At 39.5% G+C, this 24,935-nt stretch overlaps 1 protein-coding gene across 1 annotated transcript in view; it reads right to left on the reverse strand.

Moving 5' to 3' along the window:
- MEGF10 (multiple EGF like domains 10) overlaps positions 1-24,935 on the reverse strand; it is a 158,257-nt gene that overhangs the window by 94,892 nt on the left and 38,430 nt on the right. Inside the window, exons 2-4 of the mRNA XM_030566126.1 lie at positions 15,020-15,152; positions 9,950-10,051; positions 7,907-8,007 (exon numbers count right to left, since the gene is read on the reverse strand). Coding sequence (XP_030421986.1) covers positions 7,907-8,007; positions 9,950-10,051; positions 15,020-15,135 — 319 coding nt within the window. The 5' untranslated portion in view covers positions 15,136-15,152. The remainder of the gene's footprint in view (positions 1-7,906; positions 8,008-9,949; positions 10,052-15,019; positions 15,153-24,935) is intronic.

Consider the following 24,935-nt stretch of genomic DNA (forward strand, 5'->3'; position numbering starts at 1 on the left):
AGAGGTCCTGTTAGCATTATGGCCCACTAAAGAACTTTCAGACCTGATGCTAACATGTTGATGTACAAGGATTGGTGTAACTTAACACTGAGTCTGTCTGGTTCAAATAGCACCAACCAGTCCTTGACAGTAGTAAGCAGCATGCAGAAAGCATATTCAGCACTGCCAGATCAACCAATGCCAAAACAACAATTTATACGAAAAAATGAGAGTATTTTTCAAATGAGAACACATTGCTGAGTAAGCTCAGTACTATATATTAAAATGTTAAAAGTGTTATCCACATAGAACATAGCCATTTTTATTATTATACTATTGCAACTGGTGGTGGCAAACTCTCCACACACATTTTCAGACATATCTCAGGATCATATCATGTTGAGGGGAGATCATACCAAGAGAATTAAATCACGTTTAGTGCATATAATACAGTTTCAGATCAACTTGCAATTTTCAGACACTAACCAGATTAGTCCTACCAACAGTACAAGACCTCTAATTGATATTTATCTATTATCACGGGGTACAGACAAACAGTATGACATTTAGAGAAAAGATTGCAATCCAGAAACCAATTTTTACATTAATGTGCTACAGTACACCACCTGTGGTGCAAATTTAGACTTCTCTTCAATTCTACCATCTATTTAAAATATTACACTTGAGTGTTGGAACTTATATGTTCCATTAATCTTACATCTTTACTTGTGCACCAGGCCTGTCAGCTGTAAAACATAATCAGGTGAATCAAAATTTCTGAATAGCATTTTATGACTCCGCACAGTAACAGACAGTGATATGAAATTTCTTAATCAAAGCCATTGTGGACTGTGTTTAAACAGCTGTGCATAGAATTATCTAATGTCAAAAGAAGATGCTGAAGAATTCACTACAGTAAATCTTGAAATGAGAAAGAGGGTTCGATCTTTAATACAAGGAATGCACAATTTTTGAAGAACTTTATTAAATACTTGGAAAAGAATTAAACCTATATTGCTCAGAAATAGGGCTAGGTGAAAATTTTCAGATTTTTTTTTTCAATGAAAATGGCAGATTCAGATCTACTGAACTGTGAATCTGCCAAATTATTTCAGCTGGAAAATAAGTAAAATAAAATTTTGAAAAAAGTCAAAGAATGTTTTTGACATATTTGAAATGAAACATTTACATTTTTCAATTGAAAATGACTTCTCATTTTGAATTTTACTTCATTTTTTTTTAAATTATAGGTAAAAAAGCACTTGAAAACAAAATGTTTCATTTCAGGTCAAATAAAATGTATTGTTCATCCTGCAATGATTTTTTTTTTTTTACTTTTACAGTTTGCTGAAATTTTTGAAAAAATGTTAATTTGGTGTGAACCCAAAAAAACCACAACCACTTCTTTTCTTCCATGTTTTGATTCTGCCACTGAACTGAAAAATTGGTTATTTGCAAAACTCCAGAGAGAAATATATTTATAAAGGGCCAAATCCCCAAGACCATACTTGGCAAAACTACATTTGAAGTTGAATGGCTGAATCATGACTCCGCTGCCTGACAGGCATTCATCTAAGCTATAGCCCAGTTTTACCTCTGGGCCAGACTCTGTGCCCAAAGAGCAGTTTGACGATATTGCATGTGTCTCTGTAGTGGCCGCAGAACAAATCCTAAGTCCCCATCCCCATTCCCTCTTTCACAGGCAGAGTTCATGAACCTGTCCTCTATTGCTGCATATGGCAGTGGGATCACTGGGGAATGATGTTGGGAGGAATGTCCTAGCATGGGGAAAAATGGGGCAGCAGGTTCTCCTTGCTGACCGACAACTGACAGGAGCAAAGAGATACAGTACTAGATAACTGCCAAATGGAGCCATCAACCCAGAAAGTACACTGCAACTGAGAATGACTCTTCTAAGACAAAAGAAGTGAGGAGGAAGAAGGGCTCATCTGTCACAACCTCCCTAAGCCACTACCAAAAGCATGTGGTGTTGGTGGGAGTGGAGGCAAACAGAATTCTGATCCCCAGAATCCGCCATCCCCTGCACAGATAGCTCCCTAGAAGTTACTGTAATCACTGGAGGAAAGTCTCCAAAGACCCTGTGAGGAGAAAAGGAAGGAGGCGGATCTGCAGAGAGATGGTGGAAAGCTCTTCTGAACTTCTGTGGGGCTCAACTGCGATCAGTTTTTCATAGATTCACAGATTTGAAGGCCAGAAGAGACTACTGTGATCATCCAATCTGACCTCCTTTATAGCATAGTCCAGAGAATGTCCACAAAATAATTCCTAGGCTAGGGCATATCTTTTTCAAAAATATCCAATCTTGATGTAAAAATTGCCAGTGACGGAGAATCCACCACAGTAAATGATTTACCATGGTAAATCATTCTGACAATTAATTATTCTCACTGTTAAAAAATTTACTTCTTATTTCCAGCCTAAATTTATCGAGTTTCAACTTCCAGACATTGGATCATGTTATATTTTTCTCTGCTGGACTGAAGAGCCCATTATCAAATACTTATTCATAAAATCATAGACTTAAGGTCAGAAGAGACCATTAGGATTGTCTAGTCTGACCTCCTGCACAACACAGGCCACAGAATCTCACCCTCCCACTCCTGTATTAAACCCCTACCTATGTCTGAGCTATTGAAGTCTTCAAATTGTGCTTTAAAGACTTCAAGGGGCAGAGAATCCTCTAGCAAGTGACCCATGCCCCATCCTGCAGAGGAAGGCGAAAAACCTCCAGGGCCTCTGCCAAACTGCCCTGGAGGAAAATTCCTTCCTGACCCTAAATATGGCGATCAGCTAAACCCTGAGCAAGTGAGCGAGACTCACCAGCCAGACACCCAGGAAAGAATTCTCTGTACTAACTCAGATCTCACCCCATCTAACATCCCATCATAGGCCATTGGGCATATTTACCACTAATAGTCAAAGATCAATTAATTGCCAGAATTAGGCTATCCCATCATACCATCCCTACATAAATGTATCAAGCTTAGTCTTGAAGCCAGATATGTCTTTTTCCCCCACTGCTCCCCTCAGAAGGCTGTTCCAGAACTTCACTCCTCTGATGGTTAGAAACCTTCATCTAATTTCAAGTCTAAACTTCCTAACAGCCAGTTTATATCCATTTGTTCTTGTGTCCACATTGGTACTGAGCTTAAATAATTCCTCTCCCTCCCTGGTATTTATCCCTCTGATTTATTTATAGAGAGCAATTATATCTCCCCTCAGTCTTCTTTTGGTAAGGCTAAACAAGCCAAGCTCTTTGAGTCTCCCTTCATAAGACAGGTTTTCCATTCCTCAGATCATCCTAGTAGCCCGTCTTTGTACCTGCTCCAGTTTGAATTCATCCCTCTTAAACATGGGAGACCAGAGCTGCCCCCAGTATTCCAGATGGGGTCTCATCAGTGCTTTGTACAACAGCACTAACACCTCCTTATCTCTACTGGAAATACCTCGCCTGATTCATCCCAAGAGCACATTGGCTTTTTTTCACGGCCATATCACATTGACGGCTCGTAGTCATCCTGTGATCAACCAATACTCTGAGGTTCTTCTTCTCATCTGTTACTTCTAACTAATGTGTCCCCAGCTTATAACAAAAATTCTTGTTATTAAACCCTAACTGCATGACCTTGCACTTTTCACTATTAAATTTCATCCTATTACTATTATTCAGTTTACAAGGTCATCCAGACCTTCCTGTATGATATCTCGGTCCTTCTCTGTATTGGCAATCCTTCCTAGCTTTGTGTCATCTGCAAACTTTATCAGCACATTCTCACTTTTTTGTGCCAAGGTCAGTAATAAAAAGATTAAATAAGATTGGTCCCAAAACCGATCCTTGAGGAACTCCACTAGTAATCTCCTTCCAGCCTGACAGTTCACCTTTCAGTATGACCCGTTGTAGTCTCCCCTTTAACCAGTTCCTTATCCATCTTTCAATTTTCATATTGATCCCCATCTTTTCCAATGTAGCAAATAATTCCCCATGTGAAACCGTATCAAATGCCTTACTGAAATCATGGTAAGTTAGATTCACTGTGTTTCCTTTGTCTAAGAAATGTTACCTTCCCAAAGAAGGAGATCAGGTTGGTTTGGCAAGATTTATCTCTTGTAAAACCATGTTGTATTTTGTCCCAATTACCATTGACCTCAATGTCCTTAACTACTTTCTCCTTCAAAAATTTTTCCAAGATCTTGCATACTACGGATGTCAAACTAACAGGGCTGGAGTTAGGCAGATCACTTCTTTTTTCCTTTCTTAAAAATAGGCATTTATAGACTCTATTCAGACACCCCAGGCCATCTCTTTGTTAAGCTAAATAGATTGACCTCTTTGTCTATCACTATAAAGCATGTTGTCTAATCCTTTAATCATTCTTGCGGCACTTTTCTCAACCCTCTTCAATTCAGCAACATCCTTCCTGAATTGCGGACACCAGAACTGGACATAGTATTCCAGCAGTGGTCACATCAGTGTCAATTACAGAGGTAAAATAACCTCTCTACTCAAGATTCCCCGGTTTATGCATCCAAGGATCACATTAGCTCCTTTGGCCATAGTGTCACACTAAGAGCTTGTGTTCAGCTGATTATTCACCTTGATTCCCAAATCTTTTTCAGAGTCACTGCTTCTCAGGCGAGAGCCCCCAATCTTATAGGTATGGCTTACATTCTTGTTCCTAGATATATACATTTACATTTAGCTATATTAAAATGCACATTGTTTGCTTGTGTGCCCAGCTTACCAAGCAATCCAGATCAGTGACCACTCCCCCTGTTCTTTTGTCATCTGCAAACTTTATCAGTGATGATTTTATGTTTTCTTGTTACCTGTGGTACTGGACATCCAAAATGAAGCTCATCTCCACAGAAGTAATGGAGGTGAGTGGCCTCTGGTATTTAGCCCACTGGTACTTTAGCCAGAGTACAATTAAAGGTCCAGTTCTGGCACCCTTACTTATTCTGGCACCCTTACTTATAGTAGCATCATTTAAATGAATGGATTGATGCTTTCTCTCCCCCATAATCTTTGGGGGGAGTTATTTAGATTTCACATCTCCTTTAAACTAGAACAAAAATATATTTTTACTCCGATAATCTCCATTCCCTCCCTGCTTGACAGAATGTATAACTTTGAGTAAGTGATAATGAGTGATTTGATCTTAAAGAACACAGTGAGGGTCATCTAAGTATGCATTAAGAAATATGATTGGCATCTGTCATGTGTGGGGTCTTCTCTCATTCTCTGTCTAAAGTAAAAACTGTTTTTATTTCTGAAAGCATAAGGGTCTAATTTGTGGGCAAATTAAAACCACCACTAGCAAAGGATGCTGACAAAGGCTTTTTCACAGTGCTTTACAGGTATGTTTCCAGGGATGAACCTGCACTGCACAGCAGTGGATTCTGGTTTCCCTCTAAAAAACTGAAATATGTTTTGGCTGTGGTAGCCAAAAAGAACATATTGAGTAAACAGTGGTTTATGCTAGGTCACCTAAGTTTTGCTGATCGGGTTGTCTCACTTGCAAGGGCATTATCCAGACTTTCAGAAACAAAAAGTTGGCACTATTCCATTTAGATGACAATGGCATTATAGAATAAACTAAGAATTTAGCAAAATTTCCTTCATAAACTCAATAAGTATGTCAATTTGACAGTCAGAATGGCTACAGTTATTTGCTGGCAGATTTTTCCAAATACATCCCTGGCAATGGATTTGGAATCTAATTTTAAGAAGCATGGCATTTTATGGAACCCCGTGTGTTCAAAGCAGGTCACAGAATCAGAGAAATGTAGGGCTGAAAGGGACCTAGGCCACATCTCCAGCACCGAACTGTGTGTAGAGAGCCGAGGAGATCCATCTCAGGAAGGGAAACTGAGGCAGTGCCACACTTGGTCAGTGGGGAGGGGGGGTGCTACAGGGAAGCCACATCCCACAACATTAACGTATTTCAGTGGTTAACTATCTCACAGTTAGGAATTTTCCCCTAATATCCAACCTAAATCTCCATTGCTGCAGATTAAGTTGATTACTTCTTGTTAGTATATACGCAAAGTGCCTCAGGTGACACATGACCAGGATTCATCACCAAATTTGGTCAGCTGGTTGAATCATTAACCTGCCCAGGCCAGGTACTGATGGGGAGTGTGATGTGAATTCTGATCTATCCCCCCTCAGATTACTTCTTGACCTACCTTCAATGGACATGGAGAAAATTTCATCACCATATTCCTTATAACAGTCCTTAACAATATTTGAAGACTATTCTCAGGTTCTCCCTCAGCCTTCTTTCCCTAGATTAATCATGCCCAGTTTTTTTTAACCTTTCCTTAGAGGTCAGGTTTTCTAAACCTTTTATCATTTTTGTTGCTCTCCTCTGGATGCTCTCCAATTTGTGCACATCTTCCTTAAAGTGTGACACCTAAAATTGAACACAGTACTCCAGCTGAGGCCTCACCAGTGCTGAGTACAGCAGAATAAATACCTCCCATTTCTTTCATCTGACACTACTATTAATACACCCCAGATTGACATTTTTCACAACTGCTTCATATTGTTGGCTCATACAGTTTGTGAACCATTATAACCCCAAGGGCCTTCTCAGCAGCACTACTGCCTAGCCAGTTATTCCCCATTTTGTAGTTGTGCATTTGATTTTTCCTTCTTAAGTGTAGTAATTTGCACTTGTCCTCATGGAATTTCAACTTGTTGATTTCAGACCGATAATCCTATGGAAAAGATTGCTCATATAGGATAGATAGATAGCTGTTAGATAGAAAGTTATTTTTATATTTGAATAATAAAGGTCTAGTAGTAAAAGTCAATAGTAATTTGCCAAGTAAGAATCAATTATAGAACTGGCGAGTGTTCACATGCTAGATTCCTAATCAAATAGCACAGTATTCTGTGCCAGAAAAACTGAACCATACACAATACTGATGCTTTCTCTCATTTCCATTTCCAAAATCCCATTTCCTGGTGGCAACAGCGGATGAAGAGTATGCTCCTGAGAATCTAAATGTTACCAAGGGAAGAAGTTTCACCCAAGACTATAACCCTTCAAAAGCCAGCCATGAAATAACATATGTTGTAATTGTTACTATTTTAGGGCAATAAATAGTGAGGTGCCAAGCTCCTCCTGAAAACAAGACAGCAATGGAAGATAAGATGCTGTAAGAAATTCTGAAAAACTCCCGGAAGCGGCCAGCAGCAGGACCAGTTCCTAGGTAGAGGTGAGCAAGCAGCTGTATGTGGCTCTCACCCACAGGCGCTGCCCCCGCCCCCAATTCCCTTTGGCCGGTGAGTCAGTGTTTAGGGTAGGGGCAGAACACGGAGCCCCATGGCCCCCCTGCCTAGAAGCCAGAGCTGCTGCTGGCCACTTCCAGGATGCAGCGTGATGTCAGAACAGGTAGGGACTAGCCTGCCCTAGCCGGGCAGCACCACCCACGGGGTTTTTAATGGCCCGGTCAGCTATACTAACCAGAGCCACTGCGACCCAGTACCTTACATTCTGTGACCCAGTACTGGGTCGTGACCCTCAATTTGAAAAACACTGGCCTAGTATTAAGTATTTATGTATTGTGTTGGAAAGGACACAAACACTTGTACTGTATGAGCAGCAAAGAATCCTGTGGCACCTTATAGACTAACAGACTGTATGAGGTGCAACATGCCAGCTGATCATTAGTGAAAATCATGTCAAATGTATCTACTTATGCATCTGAGGTCCAATTATCCTGTCATCTGCATATGCACAACACCAATTGACTTCAAAGAGAGTTGAATGTGCACAACTGATGGGATAATTGAGCCCCTGGTAATTCAAGTTCCACAAGTCTATCTCCAAAGAGGAGTGAACCCAGCATTTTGATAAACACATGGAATTTCAAAGCAATACAAAGTTGAACTTACGGACACACATTTCCCTGCTTTCATAAAATCCAGGACAGCACTGAGATTTCCGTCTGTACATTGTTTTTTCTCCATGCCTGTAGGCAGTACGGTAACTGATTCTAATGAAAAATAAATGGATTTTACATTTCTTATAATGGCTTTGAAATAGAACAATGTTTAATTTAACATATTTAGGAATATCTTGGGTTGATACACAATACAAGAGAAACAAAAACAAAAACAAAGATTTGGCTCTTTTGTTTGATAAATTTAACAATATCGATGTTCCATTCTGGAAATCTGCCAGTATTACCATCATAACCTTATTTTTCAGGGGTCAGTAAAAAAGATTAATCATTCTGGTTATTTACCTACATTTAAGCCAATAGGAGTCGCCATCTTAGATTTTGACATTTCTGGAAATAGAGTTTTCTAATGTAACATTTTCTAGAATAAAATTAAGGAACTACACAACACCAACTGGCTAGCCTATAAGATCATTATAGGTTCCAACTTCCAAAGGCAATAGTTCTGGAAATTACCGTGCAAAAGGTTTACTCAGGGTGTCAGAGCCAGAGCCATACTGCAGGGTTAAGAGGAAGAGAGCACAGCTCTATGGGCTCAGATTCTGAAAAGTGCTAACTTTTGTGAAACATGAGGGCACTCAGCATTTCACAGGCATGAGGCATGAGGCACCTTGCAGGATCACGTCCCATGTGAACAGAAGCACTCAGGCCAGGTCCACATTACAGCGTTAAATCGATTTAATGCTGTACCCGTCCACACTACAAGGCACTTAAAATCGATTTTAAGGGGTCTTAAAATCGATTTCTGTACTCCAGCTAAACGAAAGGAGTAACCCTAAAATCGATATTACTAAATCGATTTAGGGTTAGTGTGGACGGAAATCGAAGTTATTGGTCCCATTCTTTTACTGAGCTACCCAGAGTGCACCGCTCCGGAAATCGATGGTAGCCTGGGTCCATGGACGCACACCACCGAAGTAATATGCCCTAGTGTGGACGCATAAAATCGATTTTATAAAATCGGTTTTATAAAATCGATTTTATTAATTTCGATTTTACTCTGTAGTGTGGACATGGCCTAACACAACAAAAGAAACACAAATTGTGTCAATGTGACAATGGTAAAGAATCACAGAAAGAGTTGCTTTTTTTAAAACACTAAACAAGCAACTTTATTAGAATAAGGAATATAGCTTTATCCCTACAGCCTCTCCCTCTACACTTTCTCTCTTCACTGTAGAGTTCCAGCCTAGAACCTTCTCAAGCTCTCTCCTGCCTGGCTTCTGACTACAGATTTAAGGAAACAATACACATACCCTCACAAAACCCGACCTAATATGAACACTGAACAATGAACAGCACACATCTAGATGGCAACATAGAAGACACGTGTTGTCAGTACAACATCTCCATGAACTCTGTATCACTTGTATTTCATATTGTCAATATTAAACTATCTTATGTGGTATGCTCAAGGAGTAGTTACCCAACACCACCATAACTAATGGGTGTATCATACTGGGCAGAAGAGAAATAATACTTTACAGCTGCTGAGGCCAGTTCTGAGTCACTCATTCCTTCCTTATTTTGTTACTATGCATAAGAAAGAGATTTCCTTAAACAAGCCTTTTTTCCCCTGGAAGGCTGCCCTCTTTCTCCAAAGAGGGCAGCAAGTCATACGCCTCATTTTACACCTCCATCCAGTTACTCCTTGTAAGAGCTGAGGGGTATCATATTTTGGTATATCATACAAATCTTTTTTAATCTGGTCACCACCTATCAGATACATACCACATATATGATGGGTTGATGGACCCTATGATCTTGACAGGGACAAATGCTATAAACACATATACTATTGACTGATTTAGACAAACATTTTCCAGATGAGGTGAACTGTAACTGCTAGACAGTTTGTTCACTATTGTTGAAGTATGTTGTACACAACAGTCAGTTTTTAACACACTAAATATACACCTTTCATACATTACTACAACAAATGAACAATTTGAAAATACTGATAATTATAAATTACCTGTGTCGTGTGCATTTAAACCAGTTCAGTATGTCAGTACAGCTGGTGTAGTAAATTTGATCAAAAGGATGTGGATAGGATTCTTGAACTGTAACTGAATAACTGAAGAAAAAGAAAACAGATTACTGAGCAAGTATGGGCTCATAGTATTACTCTTTTTACAAAGAAAAATCAATCCCAGTAGATTAGCTGTAGCTAGAATTGATGACTACACACAGGTCTTTGGGGGAGAGTCAATAACCTCTAGAAATATTTATATCAGTATTTAACAATATAAGACTATGAACTTGACAGTCCTTTTCCATCCAGGTTTGCCTTCACAGATTCAGACCTGCAGAAGAGATGTTTCTTGAGCCTCCCTAAGAAACAGATCTACACATTACACTACCAACTAAGACTGTCCCCATCCTAAGGGTAGAGTCTGTGGCTACATCTTCACTACCCGCCGTATCGGCGGGTAGCAATCGATTGCTCGGGGATCGATATATTATGTCTCATCTAGATGTGATATATCGATCCCCGAATGCGCTTATATCAATTCCAGAACTCCACCAACCCGAACGGAGTTGCGGAGTCGACATGGGGAGCCGCGGACATCGATCCCGCGTTGTGAGGACAGTGAGTAATTCGATCTTAGATACTTCGACTTCAGCTACGTTATTCACGTAGCTGAAGTTGCGTATCTGAGATCGATTTTCCCCCGTAGCGTAGACCAGCCCTGTGACTGTCAAGCTCAAACTACTATGTATGAAAATTTAGGAAATGGCATCAAGGAAGCACTTAGCACACTCAGTGCTTTTTCTACTGTTTTGCCAGAAGTAGATGTAAAATGGAGTGGCAAGTTCTTCCCTGGGTGCCTAACAATCAGAGACGACAACTCCAAAATGGACAACAGCTAAAAAAGGACAGGATTCACTGAATGGAAGGTTCTCTCATCGTGATGGTATTTTGGAACAGGGAGGAAAAAGAAGGATGAGCCCCGTGCCTCACTACACTGAACTATGAAGTAGGCATCTCAAGTACTTTCAAGAAAGTGGAACACATCCAACCTCAAGCCAATACCCCCCTCAGTAGTGATTATCAATGTGGGAAGATCCTCATTCTAACCAATAATTGCAGATTTGTTACTTTCTGTAAAGAACCCAAGATCTAGGTTCCTTTCTCACTGACTTCTCCTCTCCAGGAGGGAATAATACAGCAGGAATTACAGCAATTACAGCTCTAATACTGTAGATATTTTCAACGGCCTGTGGCACAGGCTTTGAGGGAGGAGATGGATGGCTATCCCAATCTTCAGCCCCTCTTGCTGTTACAGTAGCTATACTACCAAGAACTGTGAAATGGAAGGGTTTATTTTGGTTTCTCTTTTGCACATGGGGCCATGAACAGGTCAGTTCATAGCAGCAAGTCATTTATGAGGCATTATGAGCCTTATATGCCCCAGAAGGCCATTCACCCACTCTGCAGAAAAAGGGCCAGCTCCTGAGAGGTGTTGAGCACTCTCAATTTTGATTGATTTTAGTGGAAATTATGGACATTCAATAGCTTGGAGGATTGGGTCCTACGGCCTTAATTTGGTACTATATAAATAAAATAAAATAAAATAAAATAAAATAAAATAATCATCATCCTAACAGAAGCATATCAGTACATACAATTTAACTTTTGCTCTACATTTATTTTTTTCCTTAATATTTTCATGCAAGTTTATTAAAGATACAGACCACTAAGGGTTATTGTTGTTTGGGTTGTTTGTTTAAAGACAGCCTTTCATTTTGTGCTAAATTTTCAGAACTTGGGAGGTCATATTTCTTTTCAATAAAACTGTACCTGAAATTAATTATGTCTGTTAAAGAAAGTGATCAGTAGATTCTGATTTACTGAAGACTTTAATAATTCAAAGTGGATGGTAACGACAACTAACCAATGTAATCATTTAGAAGTTTCTGCAAAATGACTGAGCCCTATTATGCTGTGAATTGTTGTTGATTGTGAGAAAAGTATAACAAGAGATCTTACAGTTAACTAAAGAGTAACATCTGCGTCAGTCATAATATTTTAATGTTCTTATTCCCAACCCTAACATTGTCCATCATTTTATGAAATGGAAAACAGCTAATTGCCACAGACTGGATCTTAACAACCTAATAAATCCTATATTATGCAGATATTAACAGATAGCCAAACATAAAATTGATTTCAGTTTCGTTTTTTAATGTCTACCATGTTGCAATTTCCACATTAAAAACATACAGCACAAGACACAATAGTGTAATGAATATATCCACTTGTACTGAGATGTTTCCTGATGAATATTAAAGTTAAAAAATGACAACTATATGTAAAATTGAAGCTCATCAGGAAGTGCAAGCTTAATTAAGAGGTGAACCAACCATCTTTAAAGAACAGAGAGAAGACACGAACTGAAAAAATCACAGACCTCACTAAAAAAAGAAAATTGTTCTGCATGCAGGCAGGGATTTCTCTGCTGGGTAATATATCTGACCAAATGGAACTAAGAATGGATTGTTTAAAGAAAAGTAATGTAAATCTGAAAAATCAGTTGTCTCAAGTGAGGACCAAATAGGAGAAATAAAGGCAGGAGACTGAAATTTGTAATACATTTTCCTGAGGATATATCAAGGGAATAAGCTTTTAAATAATCTCACTGAGCAGATGGAGAGCCAAGTTTGGAGCCATAAAATGAGCTTTCTTGGCCAACCAGAGAAAGTAGAGAGAGAAAATCTGCTAGGACTTTTAGAGAAATGTCTGAAAAAACTGTACCTGAAATCCTCTTTGAATACTGTGAATAGAAAGACTTAGAGGGATGATTAAGAGAATACCTAAAGTTATGGTATACTTAGATACTAAAATGACAGCAATCTTAGAAATATGTTGGATGATAATTGCAGACAGTGTGTAGAACAATTATTTCCTGTAACAGATTAAAGAGAGAAAGTGTATTCTGAACGAGGCTTAGAAAGTACGGGACATTAAAGATCAACACATTTTTTAAAATGGCTACCAAGAAATACAATTTTAAAGTGTTAGTTTTTTTTCCTGCCAAACTACATGTGCAACCCAGTGGGAAAGTATACGTGGTTTGGGACTCAAAGCCTGCAGAGAAGCCATTGGCGCAAGTGGAATCCTTCTACATTTCAGAGGAGAAAATAATAACTGAATCTTAGAAAACTCTTAACCAGACTGTTTGTGCTGGCAATAAATCAACTTTTCACCGAGTAATGGGATTATAACGTATGAGAGTGAAGGGTACATTTTCTTCTGTGGTGCTAATTCCCGGGGCTGGCCACAAACATGTGCCAAGTGTGTGGCCAAATAGGGCTCCACACATTTGGTGTCCCTGATCAGTCAATATCTATTCCAAGACAGCACCTACAATCTTCCCTTCCTGTTTTGACCACTTAACTTGAGAGGGGACATTGGGGATCTAACTTTTCCAAGTGTCCAGAGCCCACTCCCTGCTGGTTCCTGCATCCTCCTAAAGACAAACAACTCTAATCCCATCCAGCTGTCATACTCTGTCCAACCAAATGTTATGGGGGTTACCTCAACTTCCCTGGGGCTCTGCACTTCTTACTTTACACAGGGCCAGCTCTGTTCATTCCTACTACGATCTCAGTTCACATGTAATGAGGGTTTTATTACTGGGCGAGCCTCTTACTTAAAGTTTATAGGAAATACCAATGACACAAGCAGCAATAAACTGGTAGCTGGTGGTTATTCTTTTGTACCTACTGTCTGTTCTGAATGGGAATATAAATGCTATGGCAATTTTCAGTTTGTGATTGTATACATTCTAAGCCCCAGAAAATGGAAGGATGAATGAAAGTTGACATTTAGAAACACTAGGCAGATTTGTTACATTTTTGTTTTCTCCAGCCTTTGATTATTTATCTTAAAGAAATCTTGCAATAGATAATTCTTTTCTTTTTGTTTACATTTATCTTGTAGCTTCCTTCAAAATCATCCCTAGAGCTAAAGACAGCCCTCCCCACCCCGCCATGCCCCATATAGGATATAAAGTAATATCAAACAAGCTTCTGGCTTTGTGCTTGACATTCAGAAACCGGGTATTTATTCAGCTAACTACTTGATATATATCAGCAAAAACAAGTTTTTGCATATTCTAACTTGCATGTGAGAATTTAAGGCTAGAGAGTTGAAATGTTCCACATGAATCTCAGAGTATTTGTTAGATCAGGCCCTTAGAGGCCATTTTTGATAAATAGCCCATAAAGTATAGAAATATCACCATAAGGCATGTGTCTCTACTAATACTCACCAAAACTCTCAACACTTAAATATATAATACAATTTACTTCTGATGCCGGAAAAATAACCTACAGATGTCCTCAAACTAACAGTCAGCCTGGCTTACTGACTAGCTGATCAGTTGTAGGCATTATTAAATAATGATAATGAGACCATGAGGCATGGTTTCATTATTATAATCTTCATACATGAAAAGAATGGAAAACAAATGCTTATTGTTTAATCTTGTCTTACCCAATGTGAACATTCTACTGGCAATTATAATGAAATCATGAAAGCAACGGACTAACTAGATTGATGAATTTATAGCGTACATTTTAAATTTCTGAATCTCATCAAAAAATTAAGCCAACAAGTCTTAATTTAGATTCAGGGAAAGCTGAAAAGTAAAGGAGCACCCTAACCATACTTGGCCCAATTCCAGTATGGCTAATTATATTCTGAATATGCAAATTCCCCTGCTGAGTTAATTGGATAAGGTATTCTTATTAGCTTCTGTCCCTGTATGGTTGTGTAATGTTATTGGTGTCCTTATAATGGATGCTGCATCCTACCCCAGAGATGACTGCATTTCAGTGTAAAGCAAGATAGTCCCTTTACATATACATGGCCCAATTTTTCATTTTTCCCCTTGTAGTAACTGCAGGATCTGGTCCACAGTTCATTATTTTATAAAACACTTTAAAGCATGTGAAATGTCCTGTATAAAATAAATAATAAATATAATCAGAAGCAACTAAGGACATATCAGGTCTATGATGCTAATAGAAACATTACCTCTCCCAGTGGCTACACACATTTGGATCTTCAAGATTCAAGGATAATGTTGTCCCCGTCCACTGATGAAACAGTACAACCGGGAAGCACACAAACCAGTTCAAATAAATAATCATTCTTTCAAATAAATGACCTGTGAACAAAAACATGATTTATATTATGTCAAGGTAATATTCAAACTATAAACATAGGGAGACAAATTCTTCCTTGGTGAAACTCCATTGGTTACACCAAGTTACAATCTGGCCCCAAACCGGATTATGTAGGATAGCAGGCATTTAACAGCAAGACACATGGTGACAGCCTCATAGTAGGAATACAAGGCTCTCCTTAACAGAATTCAAAATCAGAAATTAAATGTGAATGGGTTAGATGGCACTGAGTAAGTAAATGCACTTCAGTTTCATCTCTGGAGATTTGTGTAGCGATAGTCCCGATATTTGAGGCTTTGTCTTATATAGGCACATACTACCCCCTACATCCTGTCCCGATTTTTCATACTTGCTATCTGGTCACCCTAGACCTGTGTCACAAGTGAAATTGTGTTAGATGGGCTCAGTCTACATACTAGTGGTTATCTGTCTATATCACAGAACAGACACACAAATTAAAACAACTGACATCTTTAGCTCAGAAAAGACAGAAGACTAAAGCAGCAGGGATGTTCCCAACCAGAATGAAGATGCAATTTGTTGAGTATTGTCCAATAGTGCAGACAGCACTTGTTCACAGAATGGCTCTAGGCAGGGCCTGCTCCAGGCACCAGCTCAGCAAGCAGGTGCTTGGGGTGGCCAAGGGGAAGGGGCGGCATGTCGGGCTCTTCGGCAGCAATTTGGCGGCGGGTCCCTCAGTCCCTCTTGGAGGCAAGGACCTGCTGCCGAATTGCCGCCGAAGAAGAAAGCGGCACGGTGGACCTGCCGCTGATCACGATCGCAGCTTATTTTTTCCCTGCCGCTTGGGGCGGCAAAAACGCTGGAGCCAGCCCTGAATCTAGTGACAAAGTATTTAGAGCTATGAGTCCCACAATTTAACAAGACCCAACTTCACTTATAAAAAAAATGATAGTGAAATCATGAAAGCAACGGACTAACTAGATTGATGAATTTATAGCGTACATTTTAAATTTCTGAATCTCATCAAAAAATTAAGCCAACAAGTCTTAATTTAGATTCAGGGAAAGCTGAAAAGTAAAGGAGCACCCTAACCATACTTGGCCCAATTCCAGTATGGCTAATTATATTCTGAATATGCAAATTCCCCTGCTGAGTTAATTGGATAATGTGAAACAACTGTCTTTTGCACAGCATCTCTTATAAAAACTGTATCCCAAAATTCTTCATCTATCTATTTCTAATGATTCCCCTTACTATGTCTGAGTACTACACAATCATTAATGGATTGTAGCCTCACAATACCTCTTTGAGGTAGTGAAATATCCCCCCCCCCCCTTTTACAGATGGGGAACTAAGGAACAGATTAGAATCAGAGATTGAACAAGGTCACAAAGGAAGTCTATATCAGGAATGGAACCCAGGTCTCCAGAGTCCAAAGCCCTATTCATTAGACCATACTTCCTCCTATTGATATAAATCAATACTCTTATTGCTTATTATTTGTATCACTGTAGAAGCTAGTAGACCTAGTCATGGACTAGGACCCCACTGTGTTAGGAGCTGTATAAGAACAGAACTGCTCTAAGTAGTCTACTAGCTAAGTATAAGACAAGAGATAAGAAAAGGATACAGAAAGAATGGGGAGTACAAGAAAACAATTAGATAATATTGGTCAGCATGATACACAGTGGTGTGTGCACACCAGCAGAGGAGAGCTAGGCAAATGAGAGAGATCTATATTCAGATAAGATTTGCATAGAAATGGTGTGAATAAATCAGGACTGATCTTGGACCAGTGATGGTTGAATGCACTTTGAAAAGGGTGCATGTTCTGATCTTGGCTGTGAGAACAGACATGTCCCACTGCATATAAGGGCGATGCTTGTGCACAGAGAGTTGAACTGGATCCTATGCTGATAGCAAAAAGATAGATTTACTTGGAAAAGGACTGTATCTTTAACACATGGAAGATCCTACTAACATGCACATAACTTCACAGTTAGCATGTTTTAATACATATTATTGTTTACCCAGTCTAGAATGGTGAAACTGACAACAAAATCACAGGGAAAGATGGAAGTCAGATAAACAAACAAGTAACAATAAATAAATGCTACACTTTTTTCTTTTTTCATATATTTCATATATATATATATATATATATATATATATATGAATCACATATTATTCAAACCTGCAAGGTGCTGAACAAGCCCCTCAATGAGAGTATAGAGTGCTCACCACCTCCAGGAATTGCTCAATAACTTGCAGAATCAGACCCATAATTCCCATGCAAGTACATACATTGACAATGTTTCGGGTTTTTTTAAAACCAATTTGCTTTAAGTTTTTGCAAGATTTTCTCACAGTTGGTTCCAATTTTTTGTTGTGCTTCTAAATTTAACTGTAAAATATCCGTAAAAATCATTTTATTGATGTCTGATATAAAATCCCCAATTGTAAGTCATAAAATTCTATGCTAGCACAACTTCCTCCTCCATCAAAAAGCTCATCTTAAAAATAAACTGAAATGCCGCCCAATTGCTTTGAATATGTTGTAGCTGAATTTTCAGCTACTGAATTTTAAAATACATACTGAAATGCTTTTACTTTTTAAGACCCAGCCTCTTATTATTGTTCCCACAAAAGATTAGAATGAAGGCTCATAAGCAGCAATTTGCCATCTACTTAAAAACAATTACCTTAAATTAGAAACTATATACAGACTCACCATTTCAAACAAAAATATCATCCACTTACAAATTGGAATTTGCTTTTTTGTGTAAAAGTAGAAATTAGACTAAAACAATGATTTTATAGATGCATTAAGGAAGATCTATTATAGATCTGCTATACTGGGCCAGATCCTCATTTGGTTTAAATTGGCATGTTTCCACTGCAATCAATAGAGCTATACCATTTTACTCTAGCTGAGCATCTGGCCCTGTATCCTCATTTGATGACTGTTTCTAAGATTAACTCTATATTTATCCATGGCTTCCGAAATCTGGGCAAAAACAATTCTAAGATTGTTAAAGCTAACTTATGATGTAGAAATAACGTAGATTTCCCACTGAAGAGTTAATTTTTTAAGTAATGAAAATATTTTTGGTAAAATAAATGTATCTGAAACAAAAAGTTTCTGAGTAGTTTCACACAACCTATTGACATATTATTTTAAAAGGAAAAAAATAAAAATGCATTGGAACATGGTAGAAGCAACATGAAATAGACATAGACTACTTAATGGTACCTCCTCAAGAATACAAAATAAATATGCAAGCAGTTTAAGATCATGTTTAAAAAAATATTTATTTTTTTTTTAAATTGTGAAGTAGAGATCACAGAGATTGCCCAGTTTTTCCAAACCTTCCTTCAAAACCCAGGCCTGACTGAAGACATTTCACTCTGGAACTTCCCTCTCATTCTGCATAGCATGGCAAGGTATTTAGTGTGGAGTTAGTTTAAAAACAAATAAAAGCAGCTGCATTTTCAATTTAGTAATACCAACAAAGTGGTGATTTCCTCCACTAAAACAGACATTTTTATTTATATGTAGACTGTATACTGGATTTCTCTTTTTTCTTTCTATTTTTAAAGAAAACTTCAACAACTTTGCTTTTGGATACATTTAACAAATTTTAAAATATATTTTAAAAAAATCATTTGCATGAGCCCCCTAGTGTAAAACTTGATTGCATTCCAGATCTTTTGCTTAATTATTAAGGAAAATCAAAACAGAAAATCAGTACAACTGATTAGCATTGCTAAAGTGTTTACATTAGCAATAAAAAAAACATAGATGATTCATTTAACTCTTGCTGCCTACACTTTGCACTGATGTGTCCTGCTCAGAGATCCATGTTTGCTACTATGTAGTGCTACAAAAGGCTCAACAGGTAATATTACCAGTATTTTTCCAGTGCCCCCAATATGCAGTCTACCACATACAGTACAAATGATCTAAGAGCTGAAAACATTTGTGTTGGAATATGTCCTCTGTCTACATGTTACTGATTAGCAAAAGTATGTGTACGTAAACAACTCATGTAAGAAGAGAAAGATCTTCTGACCTCATACAGATTTTTGTATAATTTATGCCACTGATGTTGTAAACACTTGCTACCAGGCCTAGAGCTACAAGTAATTCCATTTAAATCAATGGTAAAGCATTCCAAAGAGGCGAAGGAAAGCCTTCAAAATGCTCCCTCATTGCCAGAAATATGTTTTCATACTTAAAAACCAAGAAATTTGTCACATCATATTGAACACTGCAAAACTAACAAGCAATTTAAGAAGTAAGATGTGAGGGCTCCACCAAGGCCATGTGTAAATTCACAGAGTAAACTTTAAAAGCAATTTATTTGACTGGTAACTAATCAATGCAACTCTTTTGACACAGATGAAGTACACTCCCATCCTTCATCAAGGCATGACTGAAACCAAAACAAATTGAATCTAGCAACAGCAATAAGGTCTTTCTAACCACATTTTTCCTCAAAAGAATAGGATAGGATGAACAATGACCACCCAATAGTTCACAACAGAAGGTGTTAAAATTTGATTGCCCTGCCTCATTTTCTGTTACTAGTGTAAGCTGAGTCAGAATGAGCTCTGACATTTGGTGGTGAGCTGTGGAAAAGAACTTCAGGGACCATTCTTGTTTGCATAGGCACACCCACCCCGCCTAGCATGAACCCACAGCAGCCCAAATGGCCACTTTGGCTGCTGCGGGATCCCCAGTTTCTCTGTTATTGGGGCAGGAAGAATACAGTGTTGTTACCCTGATTATGTGAATCGAGGACAATGAAACTGTTTAATGCCAGAGGGATTCACCATCAACTAAGTAGCACTCACTAGACAAGGGACATGGGTTCCAAAACCTAGTGAATTGAGAGAGGGTAGGGACAGGTCTTTGTACCTGATGGTATGGGCCCTTTTGAAATGCTAATTGCATCTTCTCCTCTCTCTCTACTGTGGAATATTAGAGCTAATTTTAATTCTATTAGGAATCTAGTTACAGGCTACTGAGCTGAATTCATGTTGGGATAATGGTGCACCAGCACTGAGGCTCCCCTACTACAAGCTGAAATCTCTAAATGCTGAAATCACTGAGTGCTCAGGGTGTGTGTGGCTGAACCTTCGTTACTGAGTGGCTGGTAGACTGGAGCAGCTTGTGGGACAGCTGGTGGAGCGGAGCAGTTCATGGAATGGCTGGAGGGGTAGAGCGGCTGGTGGCGTGGCTAGTGGTGAAGGCTGCAGCAGAAGCCCATGGAGAGACGGGAAGTCAGCCTCGGACCATGTAAGGTGCCCCTTTACAACACTGTGCCTCCCTCCCAGGCTGGGAGGTAAAATTCTGCAGATAAACTTTTGAACTCAGGAACAGAGACTGGGATTGTTGGACTTTTGGGTGATTTTTGGGTTGCTCGACTCAAGAGACTTTTGGGGTGCTCGACTTTTGGGACTTTGGGTGAGCTTTTGGGTTGCTGGATTTAAGACCCTGACAGGAAAAGGACACTGCCAAACTTACTTGGGGGTGGGTCTTTTGCTCATGGTTTGTGTTATGAATCCTGTTAGTGGTGTTTCCCCAACATAATGCTGCACTGTTTCCCTCCTTTATTAAAAGGATTTTGCTACACTCAGACTCTGTGCTTGCGAGAGGGAAAGTATTGCCTCTTAGAAGTGCCCAGGAGCGGGGGTGGCATGTAATTGTCCCACGTCACTATTACTATACCTGATTTGTGCACACAAATCTGGGATTTGTAGATGTGCCCACTGCACCCACTTTTGATAATCTGGACCTAATTAAGAAAACCTCAAAACCCCAGAGTGGTAGGTAATATTACTATACCTGGCATGTAGTTACCTTTTTTTTAATTAAGTTCAGGATCAGAAGTAGAAAAAAAGAAAGGAAAGCAAACATTCCTCATTTACAGATTGGTAAATGGAGGCCCTACTCACAGTTCTCTGTTCTAACCACTATACTCTAGTCTATCTTAACAAAATGTAAATGCTGGGAGAGGTTGGGGAACAAAAGCTAAAATAATGAAAACCATGAAAGAAGCAGAAGCTGCTCAGGGCAGTGGAGAAGTATTTTATGGTTAGCAGAATCAAATGCTGTTGGTGAATTAAGCAGTATTAGAACTGCAACGCAACAGAGCTATAGTATGATACAATTGCTAACATGACACACTGGACTGAAGAGCAAGGGAAATGCTGATATAGCTTTCCCACAATTTTGCAAAAGTACTTTTATCTCTGCAGCATGAAACATGCAACAGAAACATATATTTAATTGGGAAAGGAACTTCCAGGAAAGTAATATCTGCTTTGTTCTAATCAGTCAGATATTTTTTGTTCATTTCTGTCCTTTAGCACAGATATTGTATAGGTTGTTTGGAAACTTTCTAATCATCTACAGTGCACTCTGTAAAACTGGTAAACTAGGTGCCAGCTCTTGCCAAGGCTGAGCACTGACAAATTCATAACTGGAAATCAGACCACTTGTCCCGTTCAAGATAGGTGTTGGACTTGTAAGGATGTTCAGACTCTATAAGACACTTGTAAGTTGCTGAATGCATTAACCTTACTTGTAATATCTATAGCCCATGCTGTAAGGTAATATGTAAGTTTTGCTTTATAACTGTAAAAATGCCTGCTCTGAACTTCTAAACCCAGGAGAAGGAGTGGTTCCCCAGCCTACCTTCTTATCAACTGTTGGGAATGGGCCACATCCACCCTGATTGAATTGGCCTCCTTAGCACTGACCACCCCCCTTGGTAAGGCAACTCCCATCTTTTCATGTGCTGTATATTTATACCTGCTTACTGTATTTTTCACCTCATGCATCTAATGAAGTGAGTTATAGCCAGGGGTGAAAATAAAATTGAAAACTTACCGGTACAGGAGCCAGCTCTGGCCCCCCCTGGAAGGGGCGGGGCCTTGGGAGGAAGATGGCAGAATTAGGGGTCAGCATCCCCCAGCCAGCCCTTCCAGGCTACCTGGCCTGCACCACCGGGGCTCCAGCAGCAATTTAAAGGGCCCGGGGCTCTGGCCGCTGCTGCCACTACTGTAGCAGTGGCAGCAGCCCTGGGCCCTTTTAAATGGCCTGCCCCGGGGCAGCTGCTTCTTTTGCTGCCCTTCTCTCCCCCCCATTGGCAGCCTAGGGGGACAAAAGGGCAGCGACAATAAAGCGCTGCTGTGGCAAAGACCCTGCTTAAAGTGCTGCCGCAGTAGTGCTTAACAACCCTACTTAAAGTGCTGCCGCGGCAGTGCTTTAATGTTGCTGCCCCTCTTGCGCTCCGCCGTTGGCAGCCCTGACACTAGGAACCTGGCAGGGCCGCCAACAGGGGGTGCAAAAGCGGCAGCGCTTTAAAGTAAGGTGGTAGGAGCCCGTACCAGGAGCCACTTTTTACCGGTATGCCATACCGGCCAGTACCACCTTGCTTTCACCCCTGGTTATAGCCCATGAAATCTTATGCCCAAATAAATTTGTTAGTCTCTAAGATGCCACAAGGACTCCTTGTTGTTTGTATTAAAACTAAGTGCTCCATTGTGAAGCATCATAATATGAAGCTTGGGCTAATTGCCTTCTCACATCTGTAAAGCAGCTATGTACAAGGAAGCCTGTCCCATCAACTTTAATTCTGGAAGAAGAAAATATAGATAGCTGACATGAAAATTCTTCATGTCTTTGCTGTTTGAACACTCACTGGCCTGAAGCTAGGAAACAGAAGCAGAGATCCTCAAGGTCAACCTGGTTTAGTCTTCAAAAGATATTCAGTACTGAGAGATTACTACAACTCTGTCACCTTTTGGAACCATAGATCATTAAATTTATCACTAAATCCAGCTTGCCTGGGTTGCCAGATAGACTGCAGTTCCCAAGGGGACTGTCTGTGACTCTAGAGTAAGACTCATATAGTGATTCAGGCATTCACATTTGCTACTATGTTGGTGAAATCATTATAGAACATACCACTGGTCTGGGATGTCACCCCTGAAGTTGGCACTCACAGTTGTGAGCCACTCCCTACAACATGACACATTGTATTCCCTTGTATTACATTTGTACACAGCCATCCTGCACATGATAGCAGATGATGTTATTTTAAAAAGAAATAAACTCTTGTTCATCATACATTCATTTTCACATTGTTTACAAATTGTACAATCAATATTGAGTATGGCGTTGGTGATATAGGAGGTGGCCCTCCTCTCTCTCAATCCCTATTGTTTAGGACTAAGCCAATGCCGCAGAATAGCATTAGGTGATAGAAGACTGTGCTCCTGAAAATGTCCCCAGATGAGAGACAGAACTTGAGTATCACCTAAAGAATTCATGGTACTTCTTGCCAAAATAGCAAGGTTAGCATCAAATTCTGTTGGTAGCTTTAATCTATGTATTTTAAATACCCACTTCAATTCCACTAGGGTAAGGTATTCTTTGCTTCCTTTCCTACCTCATTGTTTAGTGTAACGTTAAATCATTTCATCCTAGAGGCCTTAGTTCCTCTGCTATATTCCCTATATTCCCTATTATAAATAAATGTAAGGCCGCATCACGTGACATAGAGCATCTTTTTTTAAAAAGTGTCTTTCCTTGTGTCAAGGTTTTTTCCCCAGACTTTGAAATTTAGAGTATAAAAAGTGGGGACCTGCATGAACACTTCTAAGCTTAATTACTAGCTTATATCTGGTACGCTGCCACCAGCCAGAATTTAGTGTCTGCCACACTTTCTGTTCCCCCAAAACCTTCCCTGGGGAACACAGATCCAAACCCCTCTAAGTTGGATCTTAAAACAAGGAGATATTAACCATCCTCCTCTTTTTCCCCCCAGACATTCCCCTCCCTAGGTTGCCTTGAGAGGCTTCACACCGATCCAAACTCCTTGGATCTGAAAACAAAGAGGAATTAACCATCCCCCCTACCAATCCCTGGTGAGTTTAGACCCAATCCCTTGGATCTTAAAACAAGGAAAAATCAATCAGGTTCTTAAAAAGAAAGTTTTTAATTAAAGAAAGAAAAGGTAAAAATTATCTCTGTAACATCAGGATGGAAAATGCTTTACAGGGTACTCAGATTCATACAGACCAGAGGGACACCCCTCCCCCAGCCTTAGATTCAAAGTTACAGCAAACAGAGGTAAAAATCCTTCCAGCAAAAAGAAGCATTTACAAGTTGAGAAAACAAACATAAGACTAATCTGCCTTGCCTGACTATTACTTACAATTTTGAAACATGAGAGACTGATTCAGAAAGATTTGGAGAGCCTGGAATGATGTCCCGTCCCTCTCAGTCCCGAGAGCGAACAACGAACAAAACAAAAAGCACAAACAAAGACTTCCCTCCACCAAGATTTGAAAGTATCTTGTCCCCCCATTGGTCCTCTGGTCAGGTGTCAGCCAGGTTTACTGAGCTTCTTAACCCTTTACAGGAAAAAGAGACATTAACCCTTAACCATCTGTTTATGACACGCCCCCCAAATCTCAGACAGTGTGGAACCACACTGGCAGTGATTTCTTCCTAGAACTTTAGAATAAACAGATTAATAAAACACATGCACCTTTACATATACTACTAATTATGTAACTACAAGACTTTTCACATTTTAAGGACAATTTTTAACCAGTTGATTCTGGGAAACTTTCACGGGAGAGTGCATCAGCTACTTTGTTAGAAGCTCCTGAAATGTGCTGAATTTCAAAATCAAAATCTTGGAGAGCTAAACTCCATCGAAGCAGTTTTTTGTTGTTTCCCTTGGCAGTATGAAGCCACTTTAGCGCAGCATGGTCAGCTTGTA

Source organism: Gopherus evgoodei, chromosome 6 (genome assembly GCF_007399415.2).
Source record: "Gopherus evgoodei ecotype Sinaloan lineage chromosome 6, rGopEvg1_v1.p, whole genome shotgun sequence".
NCBI lineage: Eukaryota > Metazoa > Chordata > Testudines > Testudinidae > Gopherus > Gopherus evgoodei.